The 18,980-nt window shown below is 42.8% G+C and overlaps 1 protein-coding gene across 1 annotated transcript in view; it reads left to right on the plus strand.

The window, feature by feature from the left end:
* Nucleotides 1-18,980, plus strand: part of ppp1r16b (protein phosphatase 1, regulatory subunit 16B) — a 111,835-nt gene that overhangs the window by 42,399 nt on the left and 50,456 nt on the right. The window contains exon 3 of the mRNA XM_080784177.1: nt 18,416-18,486. Within this exon, the coding sequence (XP_080640303.1) occupies nt 18,416-18,486 (71 nt within the window). The remainder of the gene's footprint in view (nt 1-18,415; nt 18,487-18,980) is intronic.

An 18,980-nucleotide genomic window follows, 5' to 3' on the forward strand; every position in this document is an offset into this window, starting at 1 on the left:
TTTCCTAGACTTGTGATCGGCTTTGCTCACCGTAACACTTTTTAGTTTTTGTTGTCTCCACCAGGCCGAAGGCATGGGGAGAGAGTATGTTTTGCACTCCGTCCGTGTGTGTGTGTGTGTGTGTCCGTCCATCCGTCTGTTACCAGCTAATCTCCGGCACAGTTAACCCGGTCGATGCCAAATTTTGCACACACACACCCCAAATTTTCCAGAACGGCCTGTCATTGCGCCACCAGGAGGCCGACGTTTCACACTATCTCTATGTGTTCAAGCCGGATCTGTCCGATATTTCATATTCCATCCTAATTGGCTAACATTGGCTTTCAAAGTTGGTAGGATTGGCCCGTTTTGAACAAAAAGCCTCAAATCATGAACGCAGCGTGCAATTTATGTGAAATCTTTCACAGACTTTCCTACTAGGCAGAGGAATATATAACATATAATAATATATAACCACCCGCAATCCGCGGATGGTTGCGGATTGATAAATTGGAATAATGTATTAATGCAGATGCATATGGTCGGATATGAATATCCACACACGGATTCGGGTGACAAAAAAGCTCATCCGCAGGTCTCTACTGTCTAGTATAAGTACTGCCACAGACAGGACCCTCTCCCCACTGGGTCTAGTATATATTAAGTACTGCCATGGGGTGGTCCTCTCTCCCCACTGGGTCTAGTATATATTAAGTACTCCCATGGGGTGGTCCTCTCTCCCCACTGGGTCTAGTATATATTAAGTACTGCCATGGGGTGGTCCTCTCTCCCCACTGGGTCTAGTATATATAATAAGTACTCCCATGGGGTGGTCCTCTCTCCCCACTGGGTCTAGTATATTAGTAGTATAAGTACTGCCACAGGTCGGAGGATTATCGGAGCAGGATTAAGCCTCGTCTGACCAAGTGGGAAATGGGAATGGTATAATGAGCCTCATTAGCAAACCGAGGAATGATGATGTCAGACCAGGCAAGCTCAAAGGACTGACCTTGACTGTATGTATGTATGTATGTGCGACGGTAACCCCTAAGGGACCGTTTTGTGGAGTGTGGACTAGAGGGGGTGTGGTGGTGGTAAGGTCACGCAAGCCATGAGAACGTAGATTTCTGGGGCTGGGCAGTGTGGGGACATTAGAAGACTTGGCGCTGAAGTAGAGATGTTGTTTACATGCTTGCGTTTATCACTTTCGTCGACCTCTTAACTCGTCCATAAATGAACACACTACTCGGTCATACTACAGAGTCACTCAAAAGTAGCAGATCCACAAGCTCGTCGCTTTGCCTTTGAGCGTGTAGATGTGCTGCTTTTTCTACTTTCGAATTGGAATTTGGAAACAGTTTTGTCACATACGAGGTTTCCACTCGACAGAGACGACTTTCTCCAAGCACTTTGCCATGGAACGATACACTCGCTGACTGAGAGACAGACGTACCCAATGCCTACTTCACGGCAGCATTCGGCCCCCCTTTTTAGTTAATTAAAACGTGTTTCCTGGAAACAAGAGGGAAAAACAAGTGGACGTTGATTTGAGGACCTTGGAGGATGGTAGTCACATATTTCAACGAGGACACGGGTCAGCTGCCTAACAAGCTTTCCGTGTTCCCTTCGTATTGGGCATCGGGGGCATCGTTAACCGAACATGGTGTTCTCTCAACTTCAAAAAGAAAACTCTCTCCGCCTCTGTCCTCCTCATGCACTCTCTCTTAGCTTTGATACCTCACCCCTTAGGGTTGGGCTGAGCTATGTTTGATTTGATTTGATTTTTTGCTCTCGTCTTTGTATGCCTAGGCTGTGTGTACTGTATCTGAGACCGTTCTTTCTTTCTTGGTTTTGTGTCTCTTTTTTTATCCCTCTCTCTCTCTTTCTCTCTCTCTCTGCTTTCCTCCCTCTACCCCCTACAGTATTTACACTACATAACCACAGATGCCTGTAAAGATTTGCAGCTGTAAACGTTTTATTGTTGATGTTGATATATTGTATACTTACTCATATGCGCTGTTGCTAGACTGTACAGTGTACATGCACACAGTATAAATTATGTATACAGTTTATTATCAAGGTTCAGGTTATCAAGAGCAAGGTTTCATGAAAAGGATGTGGTTGCTCAGATGGAACATAGTGTAATATGATGAAGCGCTGTTTCAATCCGTGCTCTATCACACGTTGTATACAATAACCTGACGCAATAATGGCAATGCTTTTTGTTTTTTTACCCCTGCTGAGGAGGTTATGATGCCAACATCATATTGATTTTGTTGACCCCATGGCAGCACAACTGACACACCTTGGAATAAGGAAATTGGGAAGACGTTTAGGCCTTGGCAGGAGTCTACTGTATGCAGTCTAAGTGCATTCATATTTGTGTTTTAACTTGGGCATAATCATAGCATCTTGCCCTTTTAGCATAAAAACCTAAATGGTAGGTAATATTCTGAGGAGTTTGTAAGCATCAAAATATATTTACCATGAGCTTGCTCTCTTCAATGGAAAATCCACCCTCAGAAAGACTCCAATGTTTTGCCTGAAATCTTGGTCAAATCTGTACAGACAAGAAAAGCTCCACTCAAAGTTAACGGACATTAATAACCCACATGAATGATCAGTTTTTGTTTTGTGTTGTTGTGTTTTAAAGGTAACATAGAAGCCTAATTGAATGTTTTTATTCCTAATGAACCTAATAGCATTATAGTGTCTTTTTTATTTAAAGGAAAGTGGACAGGCTACGCGCCTATTCCCTATAAGGGAAACACTTTTGGAAACTGAGAGGGAGGCATTGAACTAGGGGAGATGCAGCAGAAAAGCAATGATGGGATTGGACTGCTTGGCCAACTGAGCACACATGTGGACCTTAAGTACTGTTTTACTTAAAGTGCAGTCTGGGTTTATGGCTCACAAAGTGTTGCCCGTGTCTCTGTAAATCTCACCCATGGCAGTTATATCGCTTTGTTACACAGAACCAACGGTCCATGGCCAGTGGCTCGCCTCCCGAGTTCGTCTCTCAATGACAATGCTGACAATCATGGTCAATTTTATTCCTTTTACTCTGACTTCTTCATCCTGTTATGCAGTATCAGAATCAGAATATCTTTATTGTCATTGTGCGTGACAACGAAATGGAGTATAATTAGCGATCCAGCTCAGTGCATTAAAAAAGAAACGACATTGCACAATGGGTCCATAAAAGGTCCATAAAGTGTCAAATGTCAAGGTCTGTGCAGAGTTTAGAGGATGGCAGCTCTGGGGTAGAAACTGTTTCTCAGTCTGCGTGTTCCTGCTTTCATGACCTTATGGCGCCTCCCTGAGGGCAGAGGTTCAAACAGGTGGGATGAATCCTTGAGGATGCCGTTACAGTAGCTCTTCTGCCACAGTGTCTCTTTTAGAAGTCCTCCAGGGAGGGAAGAGGACATGCAATGGTCCTCTGGGCTGTGTAGCCTGTAGTTTATATGACCCCCTGAAGTGCCTTTCTTTCTGCCACCGTGCAGCTGGCAGAGCACAGAGAGATGCCGCAGGTCAACACTGACTCAATGGAACAGCGGTAGAAAGACGGTAGTAGAGTCTCTGCCAGGTCCATTTTCCTCAGCACACTCTCAGAAAATACAGTCTCTGTTGACCTTTTTTTCTGAAGTGCAGTGGTGTTTGTTTTCCAGGTCATGTTGTCCGAGATGTTCATGCCCGGCAGGAACCTGAAGTCTGAGACCCTTTATTTTCCACCTCCTCTCCCTTGGTGTACAGTACATAGGCTGAATAGGCAGTCAGCTCCTTGGTCTTGGAGGTGTTGAGAATGAGGTTGTTCATCTCACACCAGTCTGACAGCCCTTGCACCTCCTCCCTGTATGCAAGTCTTGTCCACTCCCGCAGTGAGTCCCACCACTGTTGTGTCATCCACAAACGTAATGATGGCATTACTAGATGGGTGGGAGTACAGTCGTGGGTGTAGAGTGTGTAGGGGGGCTCAACACACAGCCACAGGGCTGTGTGTTGGGAGCACCAGTGCTGACCCCACATCTGCCTTGTGTTATTGCTCCTGAAGTGGTCCTCAATCTTCCTCTTGTATGCTGCCTTAGCCCGCCTAATGCCTTTTATCTAGTTGGATTCTCGTCGTCTTATGAAGTGCCTCGTCTCCAGACCCGAAGGCACTGTTCCTCCTCTCCTTCAACGGGACCTCCAGCTGTCCAAACACAATTGAATGTTGCTTTTTCTTTGTGTGGTTAAACTGCACTTTCTGTACATCATGGTTCTAAACCTTGTCTGGACCAGGGCTCACTTGGAAATCTCAAGGGAGTTCGTGGCCAGATGGGTGGGCCATGTTCAGACTGTGTCTGTTTGAATGATCGATCAATCGATTGTGTTTGCGGCTTGGATGACAAGTAACGTTGTATTTATCGATACCCCAATGCAAACACATTTTCTTAAATTTGAAAGCAAAAATACAACAATATAAAATTTTAATATCAATGTTTTTGCGGGCCCCTCCCACTGGTGGCAGTTTGAGAACCACTGTGCATACATGGCCCGTGGTAATAGTCAGTTGTCACAGTTTGTTATGCTTGCTTTACAGTTTTCAGCCCTGCCTCACTCGCTAAAACTGCATCATTTAAAAGCAGTGTAACATACAATTAACACCCCTTAATAGCTCATCATGTGGGCGATAATTATAAAACACACAGCGGGATGCTAATTATAACAATGATGTTCCCTCCTCAACGTCCTACTAAAAAGCCAATGTCATTCAGCTGCCTCTTGTCATGTGGCCCACTTTTTCTACACAGCAGACGGCAAGGCAGAGAGAGAAAAAGGCTATTTTACCAGAAATAGACTGAAACGTAATTATAAATGTCAGTTTGGGTGAATCGCTTGAGTTTTTCTTTTGTGTGTGCTTAGTGGTGCTTCGTGATGAGAGACAGTAACCAGAAGAGCTTATTTACGGTAAGCGACGCTCCAGGGTGTGGAAGTTACAGTATATGGCCCTGATTTAATCCGCAGTGAATTAAGGTGGTATATCAAATACCTGTCGAATCAATGAACAAATCAGTGCAGTGGTTGGCAGAGTGTGCGTGCGTGATAGTGTGCGTGCGTGTGGCGTGCCTGTAGAACTATACTTGTGAGCACCACTATACTTGCTGCTGCGGAGCACTATCTCTATTAATAAAGACTCTTACTCGACTGGAAGAGCGGATTTAATTCATTTTCTCCGATATTTATAGCAATCCAAGTATAGCTGATGATGTGTGTGTGTGTGTGTGTGTGTGTGTGTGTGTGTGTGTGTGTGTGTGTGTGTGCTGTGTGTGCAACATTATTTTGCGAATACATTGGTTTTTACATTCTCTTGATCAAATCCATTATTTCTGGGGGTGACTATTTCATTATTGATACTGCAGCACAGAGCCTTGATAAGAGGGAGCAGATCATTACAGAGGCTACCGTCTGTGGGGCTCATGGTTTTGGAATACAACTCCGGAATACAAAATATACTTGAGTGAAAGTATTGGCATCTAAATGTACTTAAAGTACCAAAAGCAAAAGTAATCATTATACAGAATGTGCCATTTCAAGTTTTCAAATGTATAATTAAAAGTATTTTGAAAATAGCAGATCGACGCATTGTGAGCTTGTACAGTACAGTATATCTGCTATTTACAAATGGCCGAAATGTGTACGGCTGAAGTGTATGCTTTGTCATAATAATCTAAATCTACAAAGTAACTAAAAGTTTTCAAATAAATGAAGTGAAGTAAAAGTACTGAAAATGGGAGATATGGGCTAGCCTACTACAGTAAAGTAAAAGTACCTCAAAATTGTACTTAAGTACAGTACTTAAAGGAGAATTCCATACTAGAATGCTTTCTTACCTTTATTTGTAGTTATGTCCCCACCAAAGAGGTCCAGGTGTTATTTTGTGCAAAAGTGCATTATTGGCTATTTCTCCTACCATAAGACCTCAATTGGGGGCTCAAAAGTAGTAAAGTGTTTTTGAGCCATGGAAACAACACGAACAGGCGAACAACACCCCAATGCCCCATTCAATTCAATGCAATCCAATGAGGTCTTATGGTAGGGGAAATAGCCAATAATGCACCTTTGCACAAAATAACACCTGGACCTCTTTGGTGGGGACGTAACAACTACAAATAAAGGTAAGAAAGCCTTCTAGTATGGCATTCTCCTTTAAGTACCACTGCTCTGAGGCTGGAGCAGAGCTGAATAGGCATATTGTAATGTTAAGTTCTACACCGAGGGATAACAGCACAGCGTGCCCCTCACTGCACTGCAGTAAGCAATGAAGGAACTGCATATACTAACCACTTAAACCCTATACTTGGTTCTCCTGGGGTCCCCCAGGGGCCTGTACTTCTTTTATAGCTAGCTCTGACTATACATAAGACACCGATACAACCTCACAACAACGCGCCACACCACGCCACGCTGTCAGCTTGCAGAGCTGCAATTTATTTTGGGTGCTTCTGTGTTATTTCTTTGTATTACTGTATCCGACAGTACTGTTCTTAATCTGTACGGCTGTGCGTATTTCTGAAGAAAAGAAACAGTGTAATATTTGAGTACTTTCACTTATACTGCAAGTATATTTGGTACCTTTTACTCGCGTGCAATTTTGAATACAGGCCTTTTACTTGTCACAGTGTTTTTATATTGTAGACTTCAGATAAAAAACTTTTTTAACAAAACGTGTGCCTCCTCTTTTCAACATAGAGGAGACAAACTGGAGAAATGTTTAATTCCTCAATTGGATGTATCGTATGCAGACTCACGGACCCTCTTACAGTAAGATTGCTGTCCCCCCACCTGCGGTTGCATGTCATCTCATCAGTGCCGTGGTGACCAGGGGCCTTACTGAGCACAAGAGTCAGCATGATGAAATCAGCTCTACAGCTAAACCCCCGCATGCATGTCCAGAGAGCATCCACAGTGTCAAATAGAATTTAAACCAGTGTTCTTTGTTAAAATGGGCAGCCGTCGTTGATAATATTAAACTGAAATTAGTTTTCTATTTGTTAAAAAAGGGGGGGGGGTTGAGTCAGGTGAGGACTCAACTAAAACATTGGTTCACAAAGTGGGGTCCTTGAGGGGGTTCCAGGGGGTCCCTGCAGCGAAACTAGCTAAATTAATATAGCATTAAAGTCACTATTACTATAGCAACTATAACCCTATTTTATACATTGGCTGTTAAAAATAGCTGATCTACAAGCTCACAACACGTGTTATGAGCTCGTAGAATTGCTATTTCAGAAACATTTAAAACATTACAAAATAATTTGTAAATCTTTTACACACATCTTTGCCCAAAATCTTATCAGATGGGGATCTGCGGCAAAATATATTATATTAATTTAGACTAGAGGATCCTAGCCTGGCTCCAGCCCTGAATCGCTAGTCACGCCCATAAAAATATCATGTTCCGGCGATTCAGGTCTGGTGACTGTCTCTATGGCGATGTTAGACTTGGTTGAAAATCTGATACAGCGGCCGATTGGCCATCAGCGTCGTTTCAACTCGATGACGTCAAACAACAAACATGGCTGCCCTCACTGTGGTAACTTGCAACCGTATAGATCTGACTATTAAATCGCCATATGATAAATAGTTTCTTTACAAAAAGGACAGGTTTTAGAAACATCATCATCCGACATATTTTACCGTGTTTGTTTACATTCTAGTATATCGCTCGTTTACTGTGTTTGTTTGGTTAGCAACCTGGTTAACCACAATGACGTCATCTGCTTTGTGACGATTTTGATTCGTTGGTGTGAACCAATCGCCAAAGGCTGCACCGCTTTGGCAACGCCGCTGCCATGGGAAGGGCTTTCAGTGGGAATAATGAAGTGAAACAAAATGAAAATTCGGACTGAGTGTCGGTCTAAGAGGATCCTTCACATGGAAAGGTTTGAGAAGAAAACGCTCGTCACGGTCTAGCAGGCTTGATTTCCAGCGCTGCATTATGAGAGGCAGATTTATGGTCTTTAATAAGAGCAGACTTTGTTATCTGTGCAGGAGATAGAGGGGCAGTCCTGCATGAACTCTGGAGAAATGGGCAGGTTATTTGCTGCTGTCAGGCAGAAAACCTTGTATCTCCATATTCAACATACAACTTTTTATGTTGAATATTTATAGTTATAAATACCCCCCCCCCCCCCCCCCCCCCCGTAAATTAAGGCCCTACAAACGCAGTGAAAAGATCTGGTGAGCTTGTGGATCTGCTATTTTCACTATTTTCAAGTGTTTTTAAATTTATAATTACAAAGAGAAGAGGTTTTGGACATACAAGGTTTCCACCTGACAGCGACTTTATATAGGACATGGCTGTCATGATGTGACCGTTGCCTTATCAATGAGAAGTGTCTTCAGAGCGGATGTGGCCTCAATCCGCCGGGGGTTTATTTGCCAACACACGCACGCACGCACGCACGCACACACATGCACAAAGAATACAAACAAATAGGCAAAAACAAACATGCACTTGCACACAATGGATACAAGCACATACACACACACACACACACACACACACACACACACACACACGTACACATCACCTGTCTGTGATGTGTGCGCACGTGTGTGTGTGTGTATGTGGGCCTGCTAAATGCTGCGGAACCGAGATGGCTGCTATAGAAACACAGTGAGATACACAGTGGTGTTATCGGTGCGCTCGTCTTGGACAACAGGAAGGAACGGGGTGGGTCTATAAACTTCCCTTGCTGTTGTTCATTGCTGCGCTTTTATCTGTTGGGAAGCATCTAACGGCAACAGCAGCATGCCAGATGTTGTGAGAGAAACAAGCTGACGGGTGCACGAAAAGGAGCCTAGACGAAGTGACTCTTTGTTTTTGACTATTTGTTTTTTTTGTGCATTTTAGTTACGCACAGCAAACGGGATCGGGAGTCGAACCCGTGACCCATTGTCAGAATCAGCAGCCTAGGTGCCCGGTTCACTAGGCCGGCCCAGGCCCCCTAGTCCCAGCCTGCGGTTTCCTATTGGAACTGAATCTTTTCAGATGGGGATCCACGGACGAATACACACCGGACTAATTTGGGCGGTCGTTGACGTGAAAATGTTTGAGAACCACAGGTTTAATTAAAATGTCTTTAGGCTGCAAGCCCAGATAAGCAACTGCACTTTAGAAACAAGCCCACCCCCCCCCCCCCCCCCCCCCTCCCCAAAAAAAAAACGCAACCCGCAGTGACCGATATTTAGAAGCAACTTTGCAGGAAAACAATCCAAAGTCGCTTAGAATAAGCAGACCTGGCAACACTGTCTCTCTCTCTCTTTCTCTCCTCCCTCTCATGGAATGTAGTGGACCCGCCTAGGAACTCACTGCCTCCCCTCTCTGCTGCCACTGGAACCACGCAGATAATCTCCATAGTGACCCTCAAATTGATGGACCGCAATTTAAAGTTGTGTGCGTGCGTGCGTGCTTGTTTTACTACGCTGAGGGTCAATATGCGGTAAAGATCAGGTTGCTGTTAGGGTATTAGCCGTTGCCAAGTTGGGCTTGGGGATCAGGGTTAGAGTTTTGCCTGGTTTATACTTGAACGACGTGTGAATAGAGGGTATGCGCATGCTTAAAGTGAATGGCACATCGAGTGGCAAAGCAACATGCAAAGTGAGTTTAACATTGTTTAACGTTGTTTAATGCAATCAGATAGGACTTTTCTGTTTGGATGTACAGTATGGGCTGTCAAGGCCAGAAAGTAGTTTTTTGCCACTCAGTAGGCGTTCCCTCCACTTCCTGGTTTGATGATGATGTCACACGCATACCCTCTATACAATTTAGAGCTTGTAGATCCGCAATGTTTGTGCAACTACAGAACGTATAACGCAAGCTTTAGAGGTAGGGTTAATAATGTCTTGTGCGTGTGTGCGTGTCCTCCCTGGCGCCACTGATCCTAGCGGTTGGTGGATGAGACTGATGTGCATCACCCCCATACTACACTGTGCGTCATAAACTTCCAACCGGCTCTAATATCTCTGCTCTCCTGTCTCGCTCTTCCCCTCTGGTGTCTCCTTTCAAAGCCCTTTACGTTTGCTGTGATATATCACATGCAATTCATTCATTCACTCATTCCTTTTGTGGCCTTGCATTTTCGTCCTCTTTGCTTTATCTTGCTTTCTCATTACTCTGTCTCATTACTCACTCTTATGTCCCCTCTCTCTTACTACCTCCCCCTAATGCTGCCTATCAGTCTCCCTCTTCTCCCCTCCCATTCAGTGCTCTAATCCATTGCATTCTTTCTTTCATTTGTTTTATCATAAAACTCGGGAGAGGAAAGTAAAGTAGTTGTGAATTATCAGTTCACTTTTAATTGAGGAACAGATTGATGTTTCCCATTAAGGCTAAGCGGAGTCAAAGTAATGAGATTTAAGCCTACTTTATTGTCTGTATGAATGAAATGAAATGAGCAGATTGTCACGCTAACTATGCAACAGTGTATCACAATATAAACGGATGTTTTTCAAGATAATGACGGATTTTCAAACTAACAAGGCTTCACAATGCTATCATGAAAGTCTGCTTTAGTGTGCTGAAGGACTACTGCAAAGATTTCTTGTCATTGTTTTCGTCCTTTTGTTCTTATGGTGTTTCAACTGTTGAGAGCTGTTCAGCACGTATACTGTAATGGCATTTGAACTGTCCTACTGTACAGGTGCATGTGTTAATTTTGCAGCAGTGCCGGATTTACAGTAGTAGGGGCCCCCAGGCTAGACAAACAGAGACTAGTCGCTGTGCATGGCGGGCTAGACTGGATCAGGCTTTCCACAGCTACGCCACAACACAGCAGGCCCTGTCTGCAGTGCAGACAGCAGAGGAGAAGCTCTCAATGTTTTATCTCGCTTGAATTGGATTGCAATACTTACTAATACAGCACAACAGGGTTCCACCACGCCTCAAGCCTATGTTAGGCTGGTTCAGTGCATCTCAGGAACAGGTCTGGTATATAGTGGACGGAAGGCACTGGAGCAGTCTCCGGCAGTTTAGAGCCTTTATTTACAGGGTATACAGGTAAAGGCGACAACGTCGTTTCGATGTCATTGCATCTTCATCAGGTATAACATCAAAGTACAGTTGAGTTGTAACTCAAGTCCAGTTCACTAAGACTACAGGGGTTTTAAAGAGAAGCCTGGGGAGCGTTTACAGGGAGCGGGAGCTTTCTCTTTTAGAACTGAGCCGTACCTCCTCTTCTCTTCTCTTCTCTTCTCTTCTCTTCTCTTCTCTTCTCTTCTCTGCTCTTCTCTCCTTCCGATCAAGCCATCTATCTTCTATACAACGCATCATACCGTAACTACATTCATGTGTGTGTCTGCCACTGCAAACAATCTAATACCAATGCATATATTTTTCCATTTCGGGGATGGGGGTGTACATCTTCGTTTTGCTTTGAGTGCTTTGGTGTTGCTTATCTCAACTGTGTGTCGATCTCCCTCTCTGCCTTTGATCTGCCTTTTTGTCCAATGCATATTTCAAAATGTATAATCTGTTGCTGCTGTTGGTGTGTGCGTTCGGGCGGGCGGGCGGGTGTGTGTCTTTGTGAGAGAAGACCTGCCAAAACTATCTGACTTCTGCCACTGACAGATACCATTAGGCAGCTGTCAGTTTCTGATTGCTTCTCCACACTCAAACAAAGAGAATACAGAGTGTGCTTATTATTGATGGCTGTCTGCAAGGCCAGTATATATCGGACACATGCATGGAGACCTATGGACATGGACACACATGTGGGTCACAATTATTACATTTCTAGTTGCAATAATTTGATATTACCAAGTTTAATCAAGTTATTATAGGTCAGTCATTTCTTTGCATATGTAATATAAGTTATTTGTCATATCTGCCCTGTGGAATTTGTCTATTTACATGTTCCAATGATGTTCTAAATGCCAAAAACACAATTAATCACAAGTAATTGTCATCGTGACAGCCCTGCCCATGCATGGAAAACACTTGTATTGGAGACTGTGTGCTGTTATGCACACAGCTCATGCATTGAAAATGTATGATGAGAAATGCATGCACAAAACCTACCGCTTGCATGCGCACACACGCTCTCAGCCTCTCACACACACTGTCACTCACTCACTCACTCACTCACTCACTCACTCACTCACACACACACACACACACACACACACACACACACACACACACACACACACACACACACACACACACACACAGACTCTCACAATGTCTTGTGCTGCAACATCGGCACGCAATTATGTTATAAAGCAGGTATAAATGTAACCCTGACCACTAAACCAAACCTATAAATGTCTAGTCCTATAACCCTAAACCCAACATGAATCTTTTCCTAATCAGAAGCCTTAACCCATTCTGAACAGGAACCCCTTTTGGTGTTTTAACTAAGCATTATGTTTTTTAGCTATTGAAAAATAGCAGATCTACAAGCTCATGTACGAGCTTGTAGGTCTTCTATTTTTGAAATATCGTGAAAATTATCATATCTTTGAAAATATATTCTTTCAGAAGACTTTTTTTTATTTCGACGTCAGGCCTAAATGGGTTAATGTAATTGTCTTTAACCTTTAAACAACCAGTATTTAACCTTTTTAACAATTATTTTCCTAATAAAGTTGCTGTTATTTTGTTCCTGCAACTTTGAGTTTGTTGTGAGCATGCGATGCCAGTAGTGTGATTGATTCTAATGGAGATTAATCACAGGCCATCAATATTCTATAATTATGTTTGTTGTGTATCGTTACCTTTTTTTATTTGCCCAGTGGTGTATATTTTACTTCTAAGTTAATTGTTTCATTTGTATAAATGGTAGTATATATTGGTGCATGTGAAGGTGAACAGTTTTGCATAAGCTCTGGTTTCCATAACCGCAGACTTTCACTACTGACAGTCTGCTAGCGTTGGCGATGCTAACCAGGAAGCAACTGTGAAGTGTTGATGGATGTGTGTATATGGAAACCACATGTACTGTACCAGCATCTAGCCTGCCTGTTGGACTGTGTTTGTCCGAGCAATAAACCCATTAGACACCTGGTGTGTGCGTGTGCGTGCGTGTGCGTGTGTGTGTGTGACTGTGTGAAAAAGAGAGGAGAGTGAGTGTATATGGACATCTGCTCTTGTGTATGCATGTCCGTGTGTTTGTGTATAATGTGTGGTGTTTGGTAGTGGAATATTGTGTGTGTGTGTGTGTGTGTGTGTGTGTGTGTGTGTGTGTGTGTGTGTGTGTGTGTGTGTGTGTGTGTGTGTGTGTGTGTGTGTGTGTGTGTGTGTGTGTGTGTGTGTGTGTGTGTGTGTGTGTGTGTGTGTGTGTGTGTGTGTGTGTGTGTGTGTGTGTGTGTGTGTGTGTGTGTGTGTGTCATCAGGTGGCTGATGACATGGATGTAATAAATCACCTGTCACGATATGGCACCCAACCTCTGTAGCTCGCAGCGACTTCAAAAAGAAGCTGTGCAGACCCACGGCATCCGTGTGCGCGTTTGTACTTATAATTAAGTTCTGCTCTGCTTAAAAATAAATAAATACATGGGATTAGTGTCATAATATGATAATGTGGTAGTCATACACATGGATGCAGAATTTGTCTTCCTCTAGGTCAATGGCTACAAAAATAAAGTCCTCCGTGTTCATTTTACTTGGGGAGTGTGCATAAAATGCAACCAACGGGTCGATTTGGTTGCGTTTTATTTTGCACACTCCCCGGGTTACAAATGGATAAAGTAATACTGAGCATTTTACTGTGGCAAAGGCTTTAGTTAAATGAGAACAGCTGTGCCCCTATCTGCGGCAGCTAAGCTGCTACAAAACATAATACATTTAATAGAAAATTACACTCTCCCCTGCAACCCGCTGCTTGGATTAAAACCACTTTACCTCAGCTAGCACCGCTCGTGTAATGCTGCAGGAACAGTCGTCATATACATCTTATGTCTGAAATTCAGGTTGGTGGTAAAAACAAGATTGAGACTAATGCGCAAGAACGTGATCGGCATATACGAGCAACTTTGTTTAGTTTGGAAACCTTTTTTACGGTGTTATGTGATGATATGTTTATTTCATTTGACACTACATTGATCAAACCAGGTGCATTGTTAAGTGTCAACACTTGTGCACAGGTGGCTTTTAAATGAAACGCTCCCAAGACATTTTTTGTCTTTGTGACAGCTCTAGGTAGACGGGTAGTAGACAGGCGAATCGACCAATGACAAAGCTTCTAGGAACATCTTTGAATGCAGATTGTGGCCCCTAGATGTGTCACAGAGACTACATTTCTTTAGAGTGTTTTACTCATTGCTGGCTGTCTGAATACAAAAAAAAAAGGTCATTAAAATGTTGACATATTATTGCTTTTAGCAGCTATAAGTAGTTATAAAATAAATTGCGTTGATGTGTAAACAAAAACGCATTGAATTAAATAATCGCAAATGTAATCAATAGAATAATCGCTAAGAAAATAATCTTTGGAGCCCTAATTCCGACTCCCCTCGGGTCTCCCGTATCTCCGTCCAATGTTTCTCTGGGTCTCTCAGTAGCACAATCCTGTCTAAATAAAGAATAAAAGGCCAACAAATGACCTTTGACTGCTAAAACTAATAAAAAACAAATCATGTGATGTGTGCTTGCATAATCCCCTGCATGGGTGCACGACGAATATGACAACAAATAATGAATTATTATGTTTCCATTTTCAGGGAGTCTTAAAGCTACAAACAATCAGCATTATGTAACTAGTTCGAAAACATTTATCCAAAAGATTATGGATGATTAAAACCTTGGATCAAAAGTCATGTGAATAGTATTCAGATAACAGGAATACTGTAACCCTGTTTACTTGAATGGCAAAAAAGGCCCACAAAAACACAGTACTGTACAGTAGTAACTAAGTGTGTGTGTGTGTGTGTGTGTGTGTGTGTGTGTGTGTGTGTGTGTGTAAAAGATTACAAGTACATTTTTAAAGTAAAATATCATTCAATTCAATTTGATTTAAGTGTTAAAAATCATTGTCTCGAGACACATTACATGTAGAGCAGAGAACCGACAGAGATCCAACCCTGAGCAAGCCATTTTGCTTTCTGAAACGTCAAGCAGAACCCGACTCTAGGGTGTTGGTGTTGGTGGATAGAAAGAGAGAGAGGAGAGACAGAGAGGAGGAGGTACAGGCAAGTACAAGTAGTAGCAATAGCAATAAACTCTCAGTTATTGATCTGAAGTGATCTAAATTATGGCCTATGTATATACTCCCGTTTTAGGTGATACAAGGTGACCACTGAAACAGTGGTTAGTAAAAACGGAGAGATGTGTGGTGGTGAGTCGCTTATCACCGCAGCGTGACGTCATTTTTTCGGTGGTCACCTTTTCACCTAAAACTGGAGTATGAATTGTCCTTAAATAATAAGCCCAGAGTGTAGGGAGGGGGGATAACACTCACAGTCACACAGATAAATGCTGATTAAAGCAGGAATATGCTGTAGGCCACTTCTGAATGTGCTGACACCAAAAGAGTCTGATGGATGTATTAAGGCAGGAGGGAGACTTGTGATTGTATTTCTCTGAAATGTGCCAAAAAGTGTGCCAAAGAAAACGGTGGCATAATGATGTGGAACAGAACCCTTGCTGTGTGCCACAGACGTTTCCTGAACGGGAGCGAGATTTTGCGAGGGAAATAAGTGGACAGGTCTACGAAAACGAGCCCAAAATAAGCTTCAAAATCAGTTTAACCACTTTATACAGTGTTATTCTGCAGTTATTTGAAAATAGCCAATCTACAAGCTCACAACGTGTCACACTGCGACAAGAACAGATCAATTATCAGTTAATTACCACTAGTGGCTGCCTTATATCTCCAGAATTGTGCTATGAAATGTAAATATTTTATTTTTAATTCTTTCACCGCCATTGCCGTAGATGTAGGTCAATTGAAGCCTATTTCTTTATACTACGCTTACCGCCATTGCCGTTGATTAACAACAACAGGATCTGTCGAGGTGACTCTGTAACTGACAGTGTAGCCTAAGCCTACTACAAATGGAACCAAAGGACCCTTTTATAACAACAAACTCTGATGGAAACACAAATGGACTGTTTGTAATTTGTATTTGGTTGTATTTGTGCACTCTCAGGTAGCACATTCTCCAAGCCATTATATGTCGCACCTCACACACAGCTGTTGGTTGTGGTGTTGACATTGGCTTGGCAGGTACAAAGAACATCTCTCATCATGTGTCAAAGTCACAGGGGTCCGCAGATCGGCGGGTCCAACGTGGGTCCCCGCGGAGGTGCGTGGGTCCCCGCGGAAGGTCAGCGCGGGGGTCCCCGCGGAGGTCGGCGCGGGGGTCCGCGGTAGTCTGCGTGGGGGTGCGATTCGTCCGAATGTGTTACTGTTAAATCAGCGGGTGTGCTCAGCCTCTGCTTTTCTGTGCTGAGGCATCATGGCGGCGGCACCTCTCGCACAACCGTTTCGACTATGGCATTAAACGTGTCTGGTTGCATCCCCCCCTCCTATGGGTTGCGTAGAAAGGCAGCCAATCAGAACTACGCGTCAGTATGTCGAAGTTTTTCAAGGCTATTCATAGACCAGTGCTTTTCAAGCCACTGGTAAAAATATATATAATTTCACAAGCGATCGACTTTACAGAAGCCCAAAGTCGTTTATAGTAAAGCAGACCTGGCAACACTGGTGGTTATGGCTATGAAACAACGCAGGCGAGAGCAAACTTCCTGTTTTGTAACTTGTGTTAGCCGATATTCTGTGATTTTCTGGTATTATAATTTGGTTCCAGACTCAAGGAGCTTATGTGTTTTGGACTACCAGGCAGACAAACAGAATAATCCTCAAAGCGGCATTACATCATCAGCCTCTGGGCCTTGCTTTAGCACTTACCCACATGAATGAACCCCTATAGCATCCATTCTGGGCATTTTTAAATAATAGGCCGACGTTCTGAAGAAATAGGCTTCAGATTCAGCTGACATATAGCTGGTCTATAACACGGTGCGTTGTGACACATTTGTGAGCTTGTGAGCTTTCAGCAAAGAGATTTGGGGCAGAGGAACAAGATAAGGAAAAGAAGTGTAGTTCGGGAAGATTTTTTAATTGAATTGTCACCCAAAATGACATTCCCAAAAATAGGTACACCGGGGTTGAAAGTGGTTAACCTGCCTCCACACCCGGGCCACCAATCAGACACCAGTCACTCATCCACCCCCACAAATGTCTGTTGGTTAAACATCCTGGCTGGCACAGCTGATATAAATGTGATTGATTGGGATTCCGCACAGCTGACCCAAGTAGTATGACGCAATGTGATTAATGGATGGCAGATTCATTGGTGAGGTCATTAGGGCACAGTATAGGCTAAGCTGGAAGACTCACTGATACTGTAGATAGGCTTCCATCGTAAAATATGAGGAATGGAGGCGTTACTCAAACCTAATACCAATTTTATTACATGGTCAACGTCATAAAAGTCCCATTTGTTTGAAAAGCTGCAGAAATGCAGAGAGCATTCCAATAGAGCAGCTTATAGTACACGTTACACATTGGTATGCATGTACTGTAGCATCACAAAGTCTGTGCTTTTCAGTGATGGCTGATGGAGGGAGAAGATTGGATTTGTTTTAGAGGTGTCTGTAAATGCCATGGCAGTTACTTATTATGCACACGTACAAGACTGTGTACTAACGGCATGGCTCCCAAGTGCTTCTTGGAGACATATTATATATTATATTAGACATACAGTATATCGTTGCTGTTGGACAGAACGTTTTCTTTTGTAAATTATTGCCCTAGGGGTGTCGCACAAAAGTAGTAAAAATAGCAGATCTACAAGCTCAATCTATTTTCACTGCATTAAAAAGTTTTACAACGGTTTTGGTCATACACAGTTTCCAACCAACAGCGACAATATGATTTGGGAAAGGTTTCAGTCCAAGTTATTTGACAACCATTATGAAATTATAGTAAATTATAGGAAAAAAAAACAGAAAAAGGTTTGTGAGATTAGCTCCAGAATAACACGCGCACACACATACGCATGCACGCTAGGGCTTTCACTTCTAGTGATTTTTGTCTAGTTGACTAGTTGTCTAGTTTACTTAGTCGACTAGTTGTTTAACTAGGCCCCTTTTTTTAAATAATATTTGTACATTTAATTTAAAAACTGTGTACTGTGACTATAACTATAATCTATCTGATCTTGAGTCCTACAAAAACGGGAGAAAAAAAAGTATATATATATTTCTTTTTTTCTCATCAACTAGTCAACTAGTACCAATGAGGTCAACTAGTGGATTTACTAGGCGACTAGTTGAATAGTCGACAAGTTGCGTAAATTTAAGCTCTAACAGCAGGCGAGTTGACCATCATGGATTATAGCCTCCTACAGAGCTACAGTGTAAAGTGTTATCTTTTCCCCCTCTCTCCACCAGTGCGCTACCTGTTGAAGAATAACGTGAGCCCGGACCTCTGCAATGAAGATGGCCTCACTGCCCTGCATCAGGTGAGATGGTCTCTCTGTCTGTAGTCTGTAGTCTGACAGTTGGTCTGTCTCCACCCATGCATTTACGTAGATCAGAGGTTTTCAACCAGCGGTCCGGGGACCACCAGTGATCCTTGAGGGGGTTCCAGGTGGTCCCCAGCTAAAGGATGAGTTGGTAACCAAATGGACCCTTATACTGTAGATCTTTAACTCTTGAGAGCGTAACATTAAACCAAATGGACTCTTACGGGTCAATTTCTTTCATTTTACACTCAAGAATTTAATTATTGTTAAACATCTGCATTACTTAATTTACAGGAAGTCTACACACAATTAGAAAATGTTATAATAATTGTTATTTTGATCAACATTTGCCTGTTGTCTCTCCTATGTTACCAACATCAATACAGCATGGAATTGGGGCGAGGCAAAATCTCATCAAATGGTGGTCCATGCTGAATAAAATAGTGGACCTTCAAATGAAAAGTGTTGAAAACCAGTATATAGATAGTAAA

Source organism: Protomyctophum bolini (assembly GCF_963924005.1).
Source record: "Protomyctophum bolini genome assembly, chromosome: 2".
In the NCBI taxonomy this organism is placed as follows: domain Eukaryota; kingdom Metazoa; phylum Chordata; class Actinopteri; order Myctophiformes; family Myctophidae; genus Protomyctophum; species Protomyctophum bolini.